The following is a 20,430-nucleotide window of genomic DNA, read 5'->3' on the forward strand; positions in this document are numbered from 1 at the left end:
GGTATGGGGCTGATAACAGCCCTTTTTTAAGGTGTCTGTACCCCTGAAGGCGGCTTATACCAGCAGCTGATACTCAAGGCAAAAAAATCTTAGATCGACTGAGTCCTCCTCACCAGTAGTGGGTGCTAATTGCTGTAATTTAAGAACACAGCAAATATGCGTCAGGTCCTGTTCAGACAACATGAATGATCCAGGGAGAGTTAACAGTTGAACTGTTTCATTTTGCACCCTTTCAGTTGTTATTTTTATTTTGCACTTTTGTTAATTCATTATAAAAAAAATTTAATTGTAAAATTGTAAACTCAGAGGGAGTTGTGTGTGTTTTATTTTGGACTGAATGTCAGAGTAACTGTGCTGTCTTTAACCATGATCTGTTACTGTTAATTTAAACTTTATATATCAAAAGTACTGGCAGTATATGTACTCGGTATCGGTGAGTACTCAAGAGGGAGTACTCATACTGGTATTAATCTGAAAAAAAAAGTGGTGTCCAACATCCCTAAGTGAATTCTTATCTTGTGGTGCTCCTTTTATTTCTGTTTCCTCTGGATTGAGGTCATCTTCTACGTCTTCTTTCTAAACTCTTTCACTGTCCCTTTCTGCCTTTTTATCTTTACATTAACAATGACTTATTGGTCAACTCCTTTTAAAAATCCATCTGTTTTATCATGCAGTTTTGCACATTTTTATTTTATGCACTTCATTCTGTTCTTGCATTGTTAGGATTGTAAAGACCTCTCTTTTTATTCTGACTATTTATTTTGTTGTCCTCTTGAGTTTCTGTTTTTAAATGTGCTGTATAAATAACATTATTACTACTGTTATTATTATGATTATATCTTTATAATTGTTATCATCATTACCTCCGCCAAGGAGGTCGTGTTTTTGGGAGAGTCTGTTTGTCTGTGAACATCATAACTCAAAAAGTATCAAACAGATCTTGATGAAATCTTCAGGAAATGTTCAAAATGGAATCAGGAAGAAATAATTAAATTTTGGAGGTGATCTGGATCACCGTCTGGATCCAGGATTTTTTTTTTTAAGGATTCTTTGTCATTGTGAGATAGGGCCGTTTTCACCATGTGTGTATATAACTCCACCACTGTCAGGTAACAAATTGTTGTACAAACCTGCAACTAACACCAAATTGTAGCAGACAGTCTGCTGAAAGGAAGTATAACATTAAAGTAGGACTAAAGTGTTGGTGACAATCACAATATGCTTGGTAGAAGTCTGTGCTCTCTGAGAGCTTTTCTAGTTATAATTTTTAGTCTAATTATTAGTGATGTCTACTGGTTAACTCAACTAACACAAAACTTAGTTACTCAGTTCTATATTCCCAGAGCAACTGATTAAAAGAAGGGACACATGTTTGAACCCCTCTAAGTTTGTTTTTTACTAACAGTCTTGCAGAGGAACACACACACAGACGCTGTGTGTTTACTGTCGTCCCCCGTGCTGTTTGGTAAGCGACCAACAACACGCCCTCCAGTCTGCACGTCCTTGTTAATCACAAACACACGCTCTGAGCAGAGGTCACACTTCTCTTCATGGGGTCTTTAATTTGCTGCTGTCCTCACGCTGCCCCACACCACGATGACAGCTGTTTGCATCAGGTGAACAGTGGGAAACTTCTCCCTGGAAGACATCTGACCATCAGATGCACATCTGTCAACATGAAAGCCCGTACCTGAGCCTGCACCGACTGCAGCTGCTTCTCCAGGTTGCGTCGGGCCTCCTCGTCCTCCTCCTGCTGCTCCAGCAGAGTGGTTTTGTCCACCTCCAGCTGGCGGATTTGACCGCTCAGGTTGAGTTTCTGACGTGTCTCCTCCTGACGCAGCTCCTTTGGACCAGATCGTAAACAGAAGTGATTAGAAAACAAAAAAACACAAGAGCTAGAAGGAAAAAAAGAAGATCTAAACACATCTTCAGCATTTGTAGCTTTGACAGAGTCTCTATCGTGTTTCCCTCTGGCTCTACACTTGTTTTGACACAGAGGAGGATGTTGATGTCCGTACCTCTAAATCTTGCAGTTTGCTGTTCAGTTTATCAACTTCTTTGACAAGTTTGACGCCCTTCTTCTCCGACTCCTCCAGCAAAGCAGTCACGTTGTCCAGCTCCGCCTGATCAGAGGGAAAAGAAGTCATGAGAGGCAAAACAAAAAGTGTTCTCATGTAAATATCTGTTGTGTTTCTGTAGCTACGTCTTCCTGAGTCTTTGACACACTCACCTGGAGTTTGTGAGAGCGATCAGCCAGCTCTCCCTTGGCCCGCTCGACCTCGGTGGTCCTGGCCATGAGCTCCTGCAGCTGGCCCTCCAGCTTCTTCCTCTTGTGCTCTGACTCCGTCCTCGCCTGCTGCAGACCCTTCACCTCACAGGCCATCTCTTTGTTGTCACTCTCCAAACTCTGCTTGTTCTTCTCCAGGTTGGCCTTGAACTGCATGAAACAAACATGTCAAATGTCACAGTTTAATCATTGTTTTCACAGAAGTCTGGATGCAAACTGGCGTGTTGGACCCGCTCACCCTCTTGGCCTGCTCCAGCTGCTCAGACAGCTCCTCCAGCGCCGTGGCATGCCTCTGTCTCATGTCTTGTATCTGGGCCTCGTGGTTTTTGGTCTCCTCGTCTATGGCCTTCTTCAGCTCCGCCACTTCCTGCTCTCGCTTGGACCTAACGTTCAGAAAAGAGAGAATAAATGTGAGGCTGGATACTCAAATTGTCCATAAACAGCAGTATACAAACTCCCACGAGTTTGAAAAAAGCACCTGAGCTCCTGCTGGGCAGCGGTTGTGTCCAACGTGTCCTCCAGCTCTGTCTTCAGAGCCTCCAGCTCCTCACTCAGGTCCCTCTTCAGTTTCTCGGCTTTACTTCGACATATTTTCTCTGACTCCAGATCCTCCTGAAGCTCAGCCAGCTGCGCCTGCAGCTCCCGGACCTGCTTCAAGGCGTTGTTCTTCACCAGGGTCTCCTCGTCGCTCCTGATGGGGACACGAAAGACAACAGGTCAGCTTTGAAAGGTAAGACTACAACCTTAGCATGGGTCTAGATTTTTTAAATCTCCAAATATGTATTCTTTAAAAAAATAAAATTACTTGTTTATAATTTAGTATTGCTGCCAGACGGTGGCTGTGGAGGGTCTCAAAGCTCTTTTCTAACCACATTATATAAAAGGAGAAGAAGAGTGATGACTGCTTCAAACAGCAAAATAAGAAGAAAACAACGTGCTGTGAGACTCAGAAATGAAAAATGCAGAGACTGAGCATGGCAGAAAAATGTAAACAAGCACACCACACTGCTGCTCCACAGAAACAAACACATAATGCCACAGAAACAGACCCTTTAGGGACAGGTGTGCGGTGCAGTGTTAAGTTTTACTGTTTTAACCTTCAGTGTGCACAGTCAGGTGTTGTGTGAGTCTTTGTTTTGTCTTCATTATCTTTCAAACCTGTTGACAGAGTACTGGGCCCCCAAGAAACAACCTTTAACATTGGGATTATATCATCGGATTTCTGATATAAATACAAACACACTGCAGTAACCCCCTAATTTATATCAGAGTGTATCTAACAAAAAGAAGAAATCTTTCTATGTCTACTCTATTTCAGATTAATTAGTCCTGCTCTACGCCAGGGTAGCCTGATAGCCGAATAGATGCCACTGACAGTGTAACGATATTTGGGCTTGAATTATCCATCATTACTTCTAAAATTCCAAAACCTTATAGAAAATATGTGAAATATATTAGATATCTATCTCATGAATATATTTATACATTAAATATATCAGATATATATGTAGACGTGAGAGTAAATGACTTTTAGAAGCAGTATTATGTTGTAGTCTCAAGTTGTTTGAGAACATTTCACTTCCTCCAGCTTTTTCTTCCAATAACAGGAAGTTCGATCTGTTATTTTCTATTTTCTTTGGTCTCATGCTGTTTTCTTCCTTATGATGTTTTAATTCCTGTTCATATAGTCAGATTCACCTGTTCTTTCTGTGGTTTTAATTTTTTTCTTTTCACTTTCATTTTGCCTTTTTTAAAAATTTGCATAAAAAAAAACACTTTGTAAAAGTTTGAAAAGCTCTAAATTAATCATAATAATAATAATAATTATCAAATTTTGATTATTTATTATCATTTTTTATATTTAAAGAGTTGAAGTATACGTTTCAGTAAACTTTTGTTTTTCCTTTTGTTTTAATTAGAATAAAATAAAACAGTAACCGTTTGAAAGCTCTAAATCAATTAAAATCATAATAATTATTTTTATTATTCATTTTTATCTTTTATATTAAAAGTTAAAGTATAAGTTTCAGTACACTTTTATTTTCCCTTTTGTTTTAATTTGCATAAAATAAGCACTTTGTAACAGTTTGCATAACTCTAAATTAATAATAATAATAATAATAATCATTATTATTATTATTATTATTATTATTATTATTATTATTATTTTTGACCTTCTATTATTTATTATTATTTTTTATATTTAAAGAGTTGAAGTATAAGTTTTTGTTTGATAATATTATATTTTTTTATTATTATTATTATTGTACCGAAACTTATACTTCAACTGTTTTCAGGATATAAGCCGATCTACCTTTAACCAAAAATAAATGAATAAATAAATAAATCTTCATTAAAATCTGCATCTGTTTTAATTTTTTTTTCTTTTTGATTTTCTTTTTTTAATGTATGTTATTATCTTATAATCTGCTTTTAAATTGAATTTTAATTGTTTTGTTTTAATATGTTTTCTCTGTAAAGCACTTTGAATTGCCTAACTGAAATGTGCTATATAAATAAACCTGCCTTTTACTGTTATTGTTATGTTCATTCTGAATGTTTTCAAGTCTCAAACCAAATGTGACAACTTTATAAACCTTTTATTTGCTCCAACATTTACTTCTAATGATAATAAACTCATTAATAATTTGCAGTTTAATTTGAAGTTTGGTTGTTGCTCCATTAAATTTTTAGTTCTTCCCTGCACTTCCTTTAAAATTACTTCTTAAACAGCAGAATTCTCAGTTATTACTAGCTTCACTTTCTCTTAGTCTTAATTTTATCAATGAAAAAATAAATGTATCTTGTTTTGCTCGTTCCAGAGTGACTAATTATCAGGACGTTCAGGTGAGTGGATGACATTACTGTTCAATCTGAAATAAGACCACCGGTGCACACAGGGTGGCAGTGTGGTGAACTCTTCACTGCTGAGGCTCCTTGTGTGTGTTTTCACAGGATGAGCAGTGTTTTGATTGGTGCTGGAAGTAAAGCTAAGTTAATCTCTGTTGGCTGAAACACTCCTGTAACATTCTTTCCTGAAAACCCCCGAGTGTTGAATGATTCAGTTATAAAACGAACACAATACCACAGCGTTGATTAAAAGCACTAATGACTCCTTTTTAAACTAATCATCGTTTTCCTCACAGAGATAAAACAACTGTGCAGCTCAGACCAGCAGCTGCTTTCAGAACGAGCCTCATCAAGTTTAATGAAGGTCTAATTATCCTGGGCCGTGACTAAACTGATGATTTCTCTGTGTGAAATTAATTCAGACAGTCTTCACGTTCAGGGCGGACCGGAGCTGCTGGAGTCATGTTGGAAGAATCTGAGCTGACCTTCAGGAGGACACACAGCTGCTCACCTCATTTACATTCAGGAAAAATAATTAAACAAGACTCTAACATGGGTCACAGTGGGATCAGGTTTCTTAGAAGCACATTTAAAGGGAAACGTGGAAAGAAATCCCTCTTTTTAATGTTTTTTCCAGCATCTAGACTTTAAAACCTGAAGTCCTTCGCCAGGACAAATGATAAGAGTGAAGTGACAGCCTGATCCAGCTTGGAGAACACTCGAGTGGGAGCATCAATCAACAGAAACGTGCCTGTAATTAGACACGGCTGCCTTCAAGATGAAAGCCTTGAACTGGTGTCACTGAAGGAAAACGCTGCAGCTGTGAGCAACAAGCAGAGCAGAGGAGATCTGGAGGAAAGACGGAGGAGAAGTTTGTGCTGCAGAGTATCAGAGTGGACTTGGTGCTGGTCTGTGGGTTGTAACATCTATTTTAGGTCTTCGTATTGACTCGGCTGTGCCACAGTGGAGTGCGGTTGTCATAGAGATGGTATTTACAGCACGAGTGAGAAGTGATGTGTGTGGATTGTTCAGTTGGGCTGACAGAGATGTTTCATCAGTTCAAAGTTTAGGTCTGTAACATAAACTTCAGCAACATGGAGCTCTGCGTATGTACTAAATCAAATATTAAAAGATGCCTGAATTTTTTTTTTGAAAGAGTAAAAAATCTTCAAGTCAGGTGAGAGAAATTTACCCTTTTTTTATTAAGATATTACACTGGAGAAACCTGAAATCTTATCAAGTGTTTTTGTCTTATTTTTAATAGAAAATGTCTTTTTGGACTTAATATGAGCCACATTCACCAGACTAGTCCTGAAAAATGTCTTGTTTCAAGTTATTTAAAGGCAAAATGAGGTCTGAATTGCTTGAAACAAGTTAAAAAAAACTGCCAATGGAGCAAGAGAAAAGTCATTTGCATTAAGACATTATTCTGGTTTTAAGCAAATTTCCAAACAATTTTTTCTTGTTCTATCGACAGATTTTTTTTCACTTGTTACAAGCAATTCAGACCTAATTTTTTTTCTTTAAATAACTTAAAACTAGGGGTGCAGTGCACTGATCAAAATTTTCTGGCCAATCACCGATCTTTAAAAAGCCTGACCTGCCGATACCGATTTTTATTTTTGTTTTATTTTATAGCATACCGTAAAATACCAAATAAACGCCTGTTCCAAATAAACGCCGGGGGTATGGTAAGTTACTCGGCGCAGCCTACGAGCCGCAGGTCGTAGTTACAGAACACACATGCAAACGCTGAGCTCACAACTGCCAGTTGACTCTTGAAAACTGATTTTTGTGAAAGAAACATAATCAGACTGCACCTTATTAGAAGTGGTGCAACGGATCATGATTGATCTGTGATCCATCAGGATCGACGTAATTGGTTCGGCACACACATGACCCTACAGCAGTGTTTTTTGTGCAGCAGAAGCCCAGAGCGCTCGCACCAAATACCCCCTACCTGCTCGTCTGCCGTCTGCTCGTATGCCCCGTCTGAGTGCAAACTCAGACGGGGCCATATTTTACTTGACCAAAAACACAAATAAACGGACTCCCATCGAAAAAATCTGATATCGGTCTGCATTCACGCTTTATTTAGAGAATTTTCAGCGCGTTACTTTCACACAAAAACACAGCTAAATAAAGCTCTAGTTCTCATCATGTCTTACAACAGCGCTACCTCTGCTGCAGATCCACAGCTGGGTACGAGGCACTCGCTGCTTAGTGTATCAGTCCATGCGCGGCGTGCCAGATATAAACAAACGCAGGTAGTCTGCCTGGACGAATTATGCAATAACAACGTAAAGATGAGGAGGCTTTGAAGAGTCAAAGAAGAAGACATTACCACTTCCGCTGAATGTTATTTTCTGGGAAAGAAATAAACCCCTGTTCCAAATAAACGCCCGGTCCCAAATAAACGCCTGGTCTGCGCAGTGATTGAAACAAATAAACGCCCCGGCTACTATTTGGTATTTTACGGTATACCTTCAATGTTCCAATTTTATATTATCGAAAATGATTGAACAATACCTGTGAAAAAATAAAATCTTTTTATTTTAACTTAAATAAAGTGTCCTGAGGTCTCAGAGCAAAAAGCAACAATGGCTGGCTGTCAGACCTTCCCACTGATCGATCAGCTGGCCAAGTGCATGTCTACTTAAAACGAGACATTTTTCTGGACTGATAAGTTGGATGTGGCTCATATGAAGTATAATAAGACATTTTTTACTTAAAATAATAAGAAAAAAAACTTAATAAGATTTCATTTTTTTTTGTAGTGTACTTTTATTTCTAGAGACTCGACACGCAAACTTTTCTTCCCCATTGGCAGATTTCTTTTAGAGAAATTTGGGTGTCATTTTTGTCTTTCAGTATCTTGAATTAAGACTTTTCTGGACTTGTCAGGTGAATGTGACTCATATTAAGTCTAATAAGACAATTCTTACTAAAATCAGGCATGAACACATGATTAGACTTCAGCTTTTGCGGAGCAGTTCTTTGAAACACTTTGTCGCTCCTGAGCTAAGTGAGTGTGAAAGTGAAGATTTCTCTTTGTGTCCTTAAAGTCTGGCAGTTGAAAGGTGAAACATTATTGTTTTATCATGAGGTACGGAAACCGTACTCATCAAGTTTCTAAAAATAAGAATCATTTCTTTAAAAACAAACACAAACAAGTACATTCTCTTACCCTATTGGCAGATTTTTTTTCTCTCTACAAGCATTTTTCAACGCAATCGTTTAAGTTTTCTCAACCCGCCAAGCTGGCCCGGGAGAACCAAAATGCCCTGATGGAACTTTCCTAGCTGGGTACGCAATGGATAGCTGGAATAAATGGAGAGCTGTGTGTCTGGCAATACTGCAGGTTGAGGACATGGAGGACGTGTTCATGTTTGCAGCAATTGGAGCAGTGATCACAGTCCTGGGACTGGGCCTCGGCGGAATTATGTGGAGGCTGAGACGCATGAAAGCTGAAATCACAGCAACGAGAGAGGCGATGCTACAAGCAAGCAATGACATCAATAGAGCCGGAGGTCAAAGAATGATGGCTCGTGCACTCCTCAATACAACCCGAGGAGGAGGCGGAAACGCCCGCATGGCTGAAAACCGCAGCAGAGCCCGGGACGGTAGTGCTGGAGCACGCCTGGGCGAAGGGGAGAGTGACAACGACTCAAATGCTTAAGACACCAACAGAAACAAAATTGAAAGACCCACGAAGCAGGCCGTACGTGAAGAACAGGATTGGACATTTAAAATCAACTATGGACACAAAAAGACAATGCCTTACATGACAACAAAATTGGACATCAAATCAACTATGGACACTAAAAGACAATAAATAATTAAGCAAACTTCTGTAAATGCAATCAAAATTCTATTACTCTGACAATATGTGAAAAAGAGGAGACTAAATATTGAGTAAACGGGGACGGGACTAGATAAGCTCTGCTTCTCCCGTCTTCCCTTTCGGACATGTACAATGTGATCATCTATTGACAATGTGCGATGTTGTATATGTGTGTCGACATGACCGAAATAAAAATCAATTCAATCCAATTCAATTCAATTCAATTTGAGGCGTCAATTTTGTCTTTACATATCTTGAAATAAGACATATTGCTCGACTTTTTGGGTGATTATGGCTCATATTTGGTCTACAAAGACATTTTTTTCTTGCCAAAATAAGACATAAACATTTGCCTTGAATCTAGTTTTTTAAGTGTCGTGCTTTCAAACACCTTTGAGTTCCCGAGCCAAGTTTCATGTCAGTTTGAAAGCACAAGTCAGTGATATGTAAATAAATACATAAATGGAGTAAAAGTGATAATAATATAAACAATCACTGAATAACAGTTATAATAAATATAATGTTATCATGTTTTTTTTTTCTGAAAACCTTGAAATTTGACTTTTGCACTATTGGCTTACAAAAGTTTTGACCGACTGTTACATGAAAACTTAAAATCAAGAGGCCTGGCATATTCCATGGTCTTTTTTCTTTGTATGGTCAAAGTCTAAACAAAGACTGGCAGTTTGAGGTGAAACACTGGAAATACTATGTACTATACTATACTATACTATTTTTTAAGGGCATGCGATGTCAATTTTTTCACAGAAGACTTTTATCAAAGTGGAATCCATCAACCCCCTCAAAGACCTGGTAACGCAGTTTCTGATCTTTTTTATAAATTTACTTTTTTTTGTTTATAAGCAACATAATTCTGCTTTTACGCAGCTATTACTTCAGCATGGACACAGGATTTCACTGGGTATAACAGTAACTTTTAAAAATATGTGCTCTCTGTAACGTTGCGCTTTAAAAACAAATGTTTTGAAAAGTTGAAAAGACTTCATATCGGGTTTTCAGATTTTATAGAAAATATCTTTATAAAAGTCTGACAGCGTAAAGACTGAAAACTTTCAGGATGTCTGGGTGTATATCTCACTGACCTGGAGAGAGAAGTCTGCAGCTCCTCGTCCTTCTTGGTCAGCTGGATCTTCAGCTCTTCGATCTGACCCTGGAGCTCCACGATCTGGTCCTGGAGGTCAGTCGTCTCAGCGTCCAGTTTGCGTTTGGCTTTCTCCAGCTCCTGCCGTGTTTTCTCTTCCTTCTTTAGGCGCTCTGTATGGATCAAACACAAAATGCAAGCTCAGACTTGTTTTCAGTTATAGAAAACAAATAAAGAATCAAATTTTGTTTAGAGGAGTACAAAAAGAAGCTGAACTCATTGACAAGTTACTGTGAGTTGTTGGAAATGCAAGAGGTCACAGAAAGTACAGACCTAGAAACAGGTAAATCTGGCAGAATAATGGTGACAGGATTAGCTGCTTTTCAGCTCGTTAACTCTTAAACTTTCTGCTGTTCGTTCTTTTCTTTCTTTATCTTAAACTTTCATACAAAAAACCCAAACCTTATATTCTCATTAAATAATCATCATGTTAACGCAAAGTAAAAAAAAATCATCTGTTGGTCGCTTGAAATGTTTGAAATAAAAAGGTTTAAGTAATTAAAAGAGTATGAGTATGCATGTGAGGGTTAAATGGTGTGGAAGTGACACAATCAGAGCTCATAAGCAGTCAGAGTGCACGGCCTTTATCTGACCTCTGCAGCATTTGACTCTGACATGAAACTGTAAAACTTTCTCAAACTGGGAGAGAAGTTCATGTATGCAACAATCTCACATCGGCCTGCTTCTTGTCCGGGTTTGTGGTTTAGCAAATGTCCTCACCCTCCAGGTCGACCATCACCATCTCCTGCTTGTTCTTGACTTTGCCGAGGTTCTTCGCTTTCTCCTCCTCCTCCGTCAGCAGAGAGGTCATCTCCCCGATCCTGTCCTCCAGCAGCTTTTTCTCCTGTTAGGTAAAAAACACAAGAGTCTGAAGTAGTACGACTCCAAACACAACAGTATTTGAAGGTAAAGTAGTGAAAACTTAAAGGTCCCATATTGTGCAAAAATCACTTTAAGTCTCTTTGTGAAATTTGTGGGTCTTTGGCTTTCCTCCCAGCCCACAAAATGTGATATTTAATGACAAAACCTGTACTTAGTAGAGCTTGTGAATTTAAAATCCTGACCTAAAACGAGCTGTTTGGATTTCCAGGATTTGCCGATGTCAGCGATTCCCTTTTTTGACCAATCAGGAGCAAGTCTGACCTGATTGGTCCAACAGAGCATATACCCCCACTCCTTTCCCTGCTGCTGTTCAGAATGCCAAAGTTGAGGAGCCATCACTGCTCTGTTTTTGACTGTAAACAGCCACATAGTTCCATGCACAAGCTTCCCATCTCAGAAGAAGACAAGACTAAGTGGCTCGAGTTCATTTATCAAGGAAATGTGCCAGCTACACTCAGTAAAACTGTGCATGTGTGTGCTAGTCACTTCACGGCCGACTGCTTTTCCAAGTTTGGACAGTACAACAGTGGGCTAGCGAATAGACTGGTCCTGAATCCAGGCGCATTAGCAACCATCCTCCAACAAACCTGGGACCCTGGAAGTGTGAGTATTTTAAATGCTGTGTGCTGTGGAGCAGATGTAAGAGCTTTTCCTCAGTGTCCCCCCTGTCTCTGTGTTAGCTTCAGGATGCTAACTTTAGCTGCGGTTAGCCTGTTGTTTTAGTCTGTAATGTTACAGTAAACAAGCTTTGCTGTTTTCTAAACATTGTGCACTCGGAGCTCGTGGCGCCGCTCTCAGTGACGCAGAAGAGTGGGGCGGTATCAGTGGTGGCTCATTTACATATGAAGGCCACGCCCACTAAATCAGAGCGTTCTGAACAGAGGGGCTATGAGAGCCTGGAAACAATGCTGCTGTGCTTGATTCATTGGCTTTTTGGACCAAAACATGTTACTACCATTTCATGAAGACATCAACGATCCAGATTAAACTGCAGAAAAGGAGCAGAATATGGGACCTTTAAAGACCAAAATGATTTCTTATTCCTAAAACGCAATTTTTGCTTGTCGCCTGATTCATAATTTCATTCTTCATGAAGGTAAAACCCTGGTACCTTGAGGAACTTTGAGTTCTGGTCCTCCAGCAGGAGAATATCCTCCTCCATCTTCTTGATCTTTGCCTCAGCCGTCACTTTGTCCAGCTGCAGCTTCTGTCGAGCAGCTTCTTCTTCATCAAGCTGCTCCTCCAGGTCCTGAAGAAAGAAAACAAACAAGGATGAAGAATGGGTCTAAAGATGTGATGGCAGATCCCCAGAAATTTAAAAACATGACTGTTAGGCTCAAAGTCTGGTTGTTTGAGAATATCTGATGCAAAAAAATCAATTAATACTATTCTACAAAATGAAAAAAACTGTATTTATAAACCAAACAGGCCTGAAAATGACTTGTTCAGTAATCATAAACATAATGGAATGAAAAATGATGAATTGGATGTGAAAGAACTTGAAGAAAAAGAGAAGTGCAGAAACAGAATCTGCTCTTTCATTAGGACCTCCTCTAAACTTTGTAAACCAATCCTGAGATTTGTGAAAACACAGTTCCATAACCTGTATGTGCGCCTGCATCTTCTTCTTCTCGTTCTGCATGCTCTGGTTCCTCTCCTCCTCCTCCTCCACTCTGGACTCCAGGTCATGGAGGATCTCCTCTAACTCCTGCTTCCTGGAGAGCAGGCGGACTCTCATCTCCTCAGCCTCTGCGAACAGCTCCGTCTCTGCGTGGAGCTGCTCTGCCAAAATATTCTTCTCCTCGATGAGCTGAGGAAAGAGCAGAGAGGAGAGATTAGCTTCATCTAGTACGTGTAAAACTGAAGGAGAGAAGAGTGCTTTAATGCATTCATAGAAACTTTTACCTGTTGGTGTTTCCGCTCCATCTCCACCAGCTCATTCTCCACCTTCTGCTGCCTCTCCTTCACCTTCATCAGCTCCTCGTCTTTGGCCTGCATCTCCTCCTCCTGCCTGGTGACCTGCAGCAGAGGCTTCACCTGAAAGATACAGAGGAAACGTTTAAAAACACTCACACTTTTCTGTCAAACCTTTCCTGCAGAATTTAAAAAATGAGTTTTTTGCAACAATGAAACTGGACTGTGACAGGCACGTCTGTGGATGTGCTAATTTTGGAGGAAGGAAGGGATAAAGAGCTCCGTGTTCTCACCTTGGTAAAGAGCCTCCACCACTGCCAGTGTCGCAGCTTCAGGTACGCAGCACAGTTCCTCTGGAGGACCTTCAAGGCACTTAGCTGCTGCTGCTTCTTAGAAAAGGCCCTGAAGACGAAAAGATTGAACTATAAGAGGCAACAAGGCTCAGGCGATGCTTTTTTAACACATATACACAAGTGTAGTGACCTCAAAAGCTGTGAAACCCTTTTGTGAATCAGGCCCTTGCTTTGTAGAGCAGATACATTATTTCAAAGTTGTTTTTTCTGGGTTTTAATGCCTTTGTGCAGAGAGGACAGAGGACAAAGCAGGAAACAGGGCCTAAAAGATTTCAGATGGCTGCTCTTTAAGCAGTCGTAGAAGTAAAATCAGGGCTCTGATACTCACTTGCGTGCCAGGTATCCACGGCACACGGACTGGAAGTAGATGATGATGTCTGTGATCTTAAGGTCCCTCTCCTCCTCCAGGTGGGCCAAGACTCCGGTTCTGAAGAAGATCTTACTCTGACCAATACGGAACAGGTTGGGGTCCAGCTCAAGGGCTTGGATCTGAAAAAGACAAAGAAAGCAGTTGATTAATAAGTAGCATTACCAGCATTCGAAAGCATTTACATTTAAGCATTTAACTCCATGAAACTGACGGTTTTCCCTTCACTGATCAAATTAGATGCAGTGGCTGCTGATGCTTCATTCATGAAGACAAAGAAGCATTTTGTCGCCCTTTTAAAATAACGGCCTAAGTCATTTTAAGAAGAAAATGAGTTTTTGGCTTAAATCATCTCGTGATAATGCTGACCATCTCTGGTAAAATTGCTAAACTTTATATCTACAAGGATCATGCTTTTTAATCCTCCTATAGGCCTTTTGACTCTAGTCTAATTCAAAATTTTGGATCATTTAGGATAAAATGTGTGATTTGGGCAGTTTAACAAGCTTTCATGATGGCGGCTGCTTCAAAAAGAAACAGAAACTTAAGTTCAGAAGAAGCTGTAAACATGATTCTTGACTCAGTTTCTATTGGTGAGTGATTAGGTTCACTATCATAAAGGCTAGGGTATGTGTAATGTTTTGAAGTAATTCAGTCTAAATTTCACAAGTTATAGTTTAATTACAAATTTAGCTACGTCTAGCGAGCTACCTATTCCTGGCTAACCTACTTATTTCTGTAACCAAACATAAATGAGCACAAAGCAACAACACCCTTCAAAGTTTTAAAATTAAATAAATGTTTTTGATTTTTAGTAGTAGATGTATGATGATTGACCTGACATTTGTTCAGTTTAGTTCGGGGTTATTTACTTTTTGAATTTGCTTTATGGAATAAAAGGACAGTTAAAGGTCAGGCTTTAAAAAGTTGTCAAAAATAAAAGTTGGAAATGGGTTCAATAAAAGTTCAATAAAAAAAAGATAAACTGTCATTTTAATTAGCCAATCATTAGTTTCTTTGTAATCAATAGTTCTTACAAAGTTTTTACAACAAAAAGAAAAAGGGAACAATATCGCTACCATTCTTTCACAGGCTTGTTTCCCGTCCATGAACCCCTTTGGGATGGCATTGGGTGTCAGGATCTCATATCTGTGGATTAAAAAAAGACAAAGTTATACAAAAAAAACTTAATCCTTTCTCTAAACTGAAATTAAAACAAAAGCTTTTTATCATCTGTCACCTCTGTCTGAACTCCTGGAAGACAATGCGGTTAGGGAAGCCCTGTCTGCAGATGCGAATCCCTTCAAGGACTCCATTACACCTCAGCTGATCCAGAACCAGGTGAGGCTCCAGTTTCCCCGCCTGAAGAAAGACAAAAGTAGAGTTGGATTACTCCTCTAGAGACCATTACGTATGAAGTAAAGGTGGGGCAAGGTTCAGATTCTGTAATCACCCTTTTCTCGTGGTTGGGGATGATACAGCGCACAAAGTTGGGGTTTGTGTTCCTCAGCGTGGCCATGAGCTTGGTGAGAGACTCCTTGTAGAGTTGACCCACCGTGCGGAACATGCCCTTTTTCGTTTTGTACGTCGCACCAAACGCCGTCTCGTTCATCCCTGCCACCTGGTCCAGCCCCACGATGCGGTCAACTGAAGACAGAGTTTGGGGGGATTGATCAGAGCGAGCAGAAGTCGTGTGGAGAGAAGCAGTGTGTGAACAGAACTAACAACATGACGTGACGTGGCAACATGACCAAGTGCAGATGGATGAAAGACATTACACACATCTATCAGACGACAGCAGGCTAACAACGTAGCATCTGAACTCTATCACAGCCAGTTTGGCAGATAAATGTCCTGTAGCTTCTCAACAAACACAACTGTTAATTTTCCAGGATGAAGACTACATTTCCCATGAGCACCATCACCCACTCTTGCCAAGGCTAGCATTTTTTTGGGAGAGCAGATCTTCTTTTTAACTCTACTTTTCTTTATTAAAGACAACTTTTCCCAAGATGCAAAGCGACAAGGTAACGTAAACTCAATTTGTAGTTTAATGTCCAGAAGTGCTCTGAGTAAATCCTGGTTTGTCCTGCCTGTGCTCATCTACCATCTCCAACCTCACCAAGCAGCAGGGTTGGGACGATGTACTATTCTTGGTATTTGATTCTATTATGGTTTTTGGGGTGCCTATTCGATTTAAATTGCCATTCTTGGTTTTGAGCTTTTTAGTTTTCATTTTTGACACCAGACCATGTGAAAAAGTTAAATGATGATGATGTCTAAAGACTGTATCAGGAGCCATATTTTCCCATAAAATGCACATCACATGAGTCAGAGAAACATTTCGCCCTCTGCTGGAGAAAAGTGGTAACTTTTTTCCAATCCAGTTTATAAACAATGACTGAAATTAAGAATCTGAATTTGAATCTACCAACTCCAACCTCACCAAGCAGAGCTAGCGTAACCTCACTCTTCATTTAATTGATAGACTCTCAAGTTTGAACAGACCACTACAGAATAACTGCTGACTGTGGGTTGGAATGGACATTAGCATAAACAGATTAGCTCCTGTGTTAGCCTTTAGCTTGGGCTATATCCCTTTCCTGTTTATCCTTCCCCTTCCCACTATGTCCTTCTTCTGTCTGACAGTTAGGCTCCAGTGTCCACCATCACGACAAAATTAATCACAGAAATTGTTTTTAGCAGGCGTCACCTGGCGTGGTGTTGTCAGAGTGACCTGGATGTACTGTAAACCTGCTTGACCCAACCTGGATGGTAAGAAGTAGCAATTTAAAATAACCTGTAACCAGCAATATTGGCGCTAATTATCTCATTTTAAAGTGTGGATTACAATCAGGCATATATCTAGAAGGGAGACTTTTTCAAGATCACTTTCAAACTCCTAACAGCCCCATTAAGTGACAAAAAAATAGTTTGGAGCTTTGAGAAGTTTCATGAAAGTCTATCGAACGTTTAGACTCATATTGGAGGTAGTTTACACCTGAAGTTTAAGTTTTGAGAATGACTTTTTAAAGCTGCAAAGAGTTTTGTTTTTCCTGCAGAGCACCTCAAGATAAAAACATGAGTGGAGTTATAAAATAAAAGCACTCAGCTTTCTAAACTGATGAAGTTTATCATTTCTACTGAGAACATGTATAGTTACTCATACAGTATTTTCAGTGTGTTAAGCTCACTACCTTCTTTTTACTTTTAAGTATCGATGTAATATAAAGTGAAACCTGATAAAGAGTGCGTAAAGCTGTGGTAAGTATCTATTATAGAGCCTCAGACTTTGCAGGGATCTGTGGTTGTGCCATATGACCGTCTACGCGTTTGACATCTGAGCCAAAGAAAATACTGACATCTGGTTTTGCTTTCCTGCTACTGTGAACCTTCCCCTGAAAGAAGGAAGGCGGGAAATTAATGCCATTAAAATGTCTTCAGTTAAGCTTCAAATCCTTAATTTGCTCGTGAATGTGTCACTTCACAGAGGAGGGACAAAAACAGACACAAGATACGAAGACTCCAAACAGCTGCGCTAGATTCAAATATTTGCTTCAGGGGTATTCGACCACACAGAGATCACAAGACCAATGTCAGACTACAAAATACTGAAGCAAACTATTTCAACCAGAGGGAGCAGATGGCTATATTCTACTTGAACTTCTGAAGGAGTCAGGCACTACTGCTTTTGGCTGAGACAAAGGAGCCATGCAGCCTGGGAAGCAAATGGGAGCCACGGAGGCTATGACAGACACAGGCTGAAGCATGACACAAACAGCCAGATCTGGGCAAAAATACACCAGAAGAGTTTTAAACTCAACTTAATTATTCCTTATGTTTGAGAGAATTTACAGCAGTTATTATTTATGCCCAGGTCTGCTACAGCACGACCCAGTCATTCACCTGCTGGCTCATCCAGACTAGTGACATTGTCATAGAATGAGGCCCTTTGAATGGTCTGAATCTCTACAACACAGAGAAAGAGACAGGGAGGGGGAGTTACAGTCATTATTGACCTGGTTTAACAAAGCAGGAAGCTCTTCTTACTTTAGTGGTTAGTAGGCTGGATTTCAGGCTAAAGAATCTCAGGAAATTAAATGATAGCTTCTTGTGCTGCTGTGAAGTGTTCAGACAAAAGAAGCTCACCATCTTTCCAAAGTTCGGCCACAAATTTGTCCGTGGACTGATGCAGGAGTGTGGCCACGTTGTCATTCAGGGGGTCCATGTTCTTCATCAGCCATTCGTCTGCTTTATAGTCCACCTGTAACAGTTAACACAGCATCACAGAGCTGTCAACAAGTCCTGGACATATATAACCACATAGCAAATACAACAATAGTAACATACTAACCAGAGTAATCATAATCATAACTAGGGATGCACAATACTGGATTTTTTGCCGATATCTGATACCTGGATATTTAAAAACTAATTTTAGCCAATATCGGTCTTCTTTCTGTGCGCATAATTGCAGAGATTATCTACTGTCTTCAAGCATATTGTATTGTGGTGCATATTCTTATCACATTTGATAAGATAAAGATAAATCCTACTTAGAAGCTAGATGATTCTTTTCCTGAAAAAAAACATAACAATGCCCACAAATGGGGCAGATTTAGCCAGTTTTACAACTGACAGTCAGTAATAATAACTTCTGTTCACAGGGAACATATGAGAAGTGCAACTGTACAGCAGTTAAACCTAAATTAATTTAAATCGTTTACTTTGGTAAAATGGTAAATGTGCAAAATGTACCTTACAGACTGCTGCTTGAATTCAAATTTCACTTAAAACAGCAGCCAAGTATGGGACTACTCAATCTTAACTGTGAAAACAAAATCCTGAAAATACAAAAAAAAGTATTTGCAACTTCAGCACATTGTTTTATCGGTTTATTATATAAGCGGAATTGGTGTGTTGGTTGATTTCTGATATTTATCTTTAAGCCAATATCGACCGATAGTGTGCCGATAATTTTGTGAATCACTAATTATAACTTTTATAAACACAAACATATTCAATAAAAGTCTCATTTATTCCTTGTTTTAAACAACAATGCTTTGAATAAGTTTTTCTTTTTACATTTTTGTAAACAGCTATTTGTAAACAGACTTGCACCTTTCTGGTCTTTCAGACCACTCAGAGCACCTTCACACCACTTATAACAGTTTCCCCTTAGGGATGTACACAAACAATTTTTTTGCTGATATCCAATTTGCCAATATTTTAAAACAAATTCAGACGACTACCGATACCAATATTTTTTCCACATACCTAATTGCAAAAATCGTCAACTTTCTTCAGTATTGGAAGTAGTGTACAGTATTATTATGCATACTCTTATCACATTTGTTATGTGTTATTTATTTCTTGTGCAAAGTAAGAAAAATACTTTAAACTCAAAACTGCATATTTGTTTTTGGCAATTACTTTCAAACAAAATAATACAAAAAAGTTAATCCTACTTAAAACTCTCTGAGACAATCGAAAACAATACCCACAACCACGGCAAATTTGTCCAATTTCATAATTGACATAGTAAGTAAACAAAACTTCTATTAACAAGGAACATCTAAGAGATGCAACTGTACAACAAATAAACCTAGATTAAATAAAATGGTTTACTCTTAGACAGTAAATGTGCCTAAATGAGTCAGCTACATACTGTACAGACTGCTGCTTAAACTCAAAGTATACAAAAAGTATAAAAACTACCTGCAGCTCAGTCTCTTATCAGAACTTCAACAGGTGGGTTCCTTCTACACTGCACAGTTCTATGAGCTACAAACATTGTGTAATAGAGAGGTGCAAACAATAAAAAATACAAAAAATATTAGTAGCAGCTTCAGTCCATGGCGCAAATATTTTATCAGTTCATTTTACCTGTGGATACTGGCGTGTCAGACGATATCTGATATTTCATTTTTAAGCCGATATCAGCTGATACTCATAACATGCTGATATTATCATGCATCCTTATTTCCCATGCACCCATCATTCACACACTAATGACCGAGGCTACAGTTAAGAACTAGGGATGCACTGATAAGAAAATTTTGGCCGGTTTCTGATATTCATATTGTTGTTATTGCAGATAACCAATATTTACAGATAACAATATTGGTAAAAATAAAATGAAAAAAAACAAAAAAAACAATCTGAGATGACGTGTTGAGGTAGTTCAGTTCGAAAGAGCGGTGTAATCGTGAGAAAAGACAACCATGGAGAGGATTAAAGGATGAAGCACCCGAGATGAACGCGATCAAAAAAGAACATTTTGTCTGTTTTTTGGACCAAAAACAGGAAGAGAGACATAAAAGAAGAGAGTCCACTCTTCTTAGATAGTTTTGGTGTTTACATAGTCAGAGAAAACAATATTATTTGGGTCTTGAAAGATTGTTCAAGATGCTCTGAAAATGCTGGCAGCTAATGAGTTAATGTCGGCCAATACCGATTTTGATACTAATATATTGTGCATCTCTATTAGGAGTAAGGGAATCAATCCCCCAACCTTTTGATTGAGAGACGGTTGACTACTACCTGGGATCACACTGAAAACTGCTCACTCAACACTGAGGAGAAACTTCAGCATGTCTTTCAGACTGCACACACGCACAAGATGAAGTATTACTGTGCACTTTCTGCTGACGACATTTGGCTTTCATCAACAGCACACACTGAGTTTTATATCAGCTGTGGAATAGATCTCTGCTCTGTAAAGCTACACAGTCCACTTAATGGAAAGCAGATGTCCTGGTCAGCAGCATG

At 39.1% G+C, this 20,430-nt stretch overlaps 1 protein-coding gene across 5 annotated transcripts in view; it reads right to left on the reverse strand.

Annotated features, from left to right (window-relative positions):
• LOC141810607 (myosin-10-like) overlaps window positions 1-20,430 on the reverse strand; it is an 86,654-nt gene that overhangs the window by 13,181 nt on the left and 53,043 nt on the right. For 3 of the 5 annotated variants that reach the window (XM_074698323.1, XM_074698314.1, XM_074698331.1), the window contains 17 exons: window positions 17,809-17,923; window positions 17,566-17,628; window positions 15,113-15,306; window positions 14,900-15,021; window positions 14,739-14,808; window positions 13,621-13,781; window positions 13,233-13,341; window positions 12,931-13,062; window positions 12,629-12,835; window positions 12,137-12,274; window positions 10,864-10,987; window positions 10,085-10,256; window positions 2,766-2,978; window positions 2,526-2,670; window positions 2,231-2,437; window positions 2,019-2,123; window positions 1,691-1,843 (listed from right to left, as the gene is read on the reverse strand). In XM_074698323.1, the coding sequence (XP_074554424.1) occupies window positions 1,691-1,843; window positions 2,019-2,123; window positions 2,231-2,437; window positions 2,526-2,670; window positions 2,766-2,978; window positions 10,085-10,256; window positions 10,864-10,987; window positions 12,137-12,274; window positions 12,629-12,835; window positions 12,931-13,062; window positions 13,233-13,341; window positions 13,621-13,781; window positions 14,739-14,808; window positions 14,900-15,021; window positions 15,113-15,306; window positions 17,566-17,628; window positions 17,809-17,923 (2,430 nt within the window). The remainder of the gene's footprint in view (window positions 1-1,690; window positions 1,844-2,018; window positions 2,124-2,230; window positions 2,438-2,525; window positions 2,671-2,765; window positions 2,979-10,084; window positions 10,257-10,863; window positions 10,988-12,136; window positions 12,275-12,628; window positions 12,836-12,930; window positions 13,063-13,232; window positions 13,342-13,620; window positions 13,782-14,738; window positions 14,809-14,899; window positions 15,022-15,112; window positions 15,307-17,565; window positions 17,629-17,808; window positions 17,924-20,430) is intronic. The other 2 variants (XM_074698348.1, XM_074698340.1) reach the window with 1 other exon arrangement.

Source organism: Halichoeres trimaculatus, unplaced genomic scaffold (assembly GCF_033239565.1).
Source record: "Halichoeres trimaculatus isolate MK-OKI-2021-1 unplaced genomic scaffold, fHalTri1.1 fHalTri1_scaffold_2, whole genome shotgun sequence".
Classification (NCBI taxonomy): domain Eukaryota; kingdom Metazoa; phylum Chordata; class Actinopteri; order Labriformes; family Labridae; genus Halichoeres; species Halichoeres trimaculatus.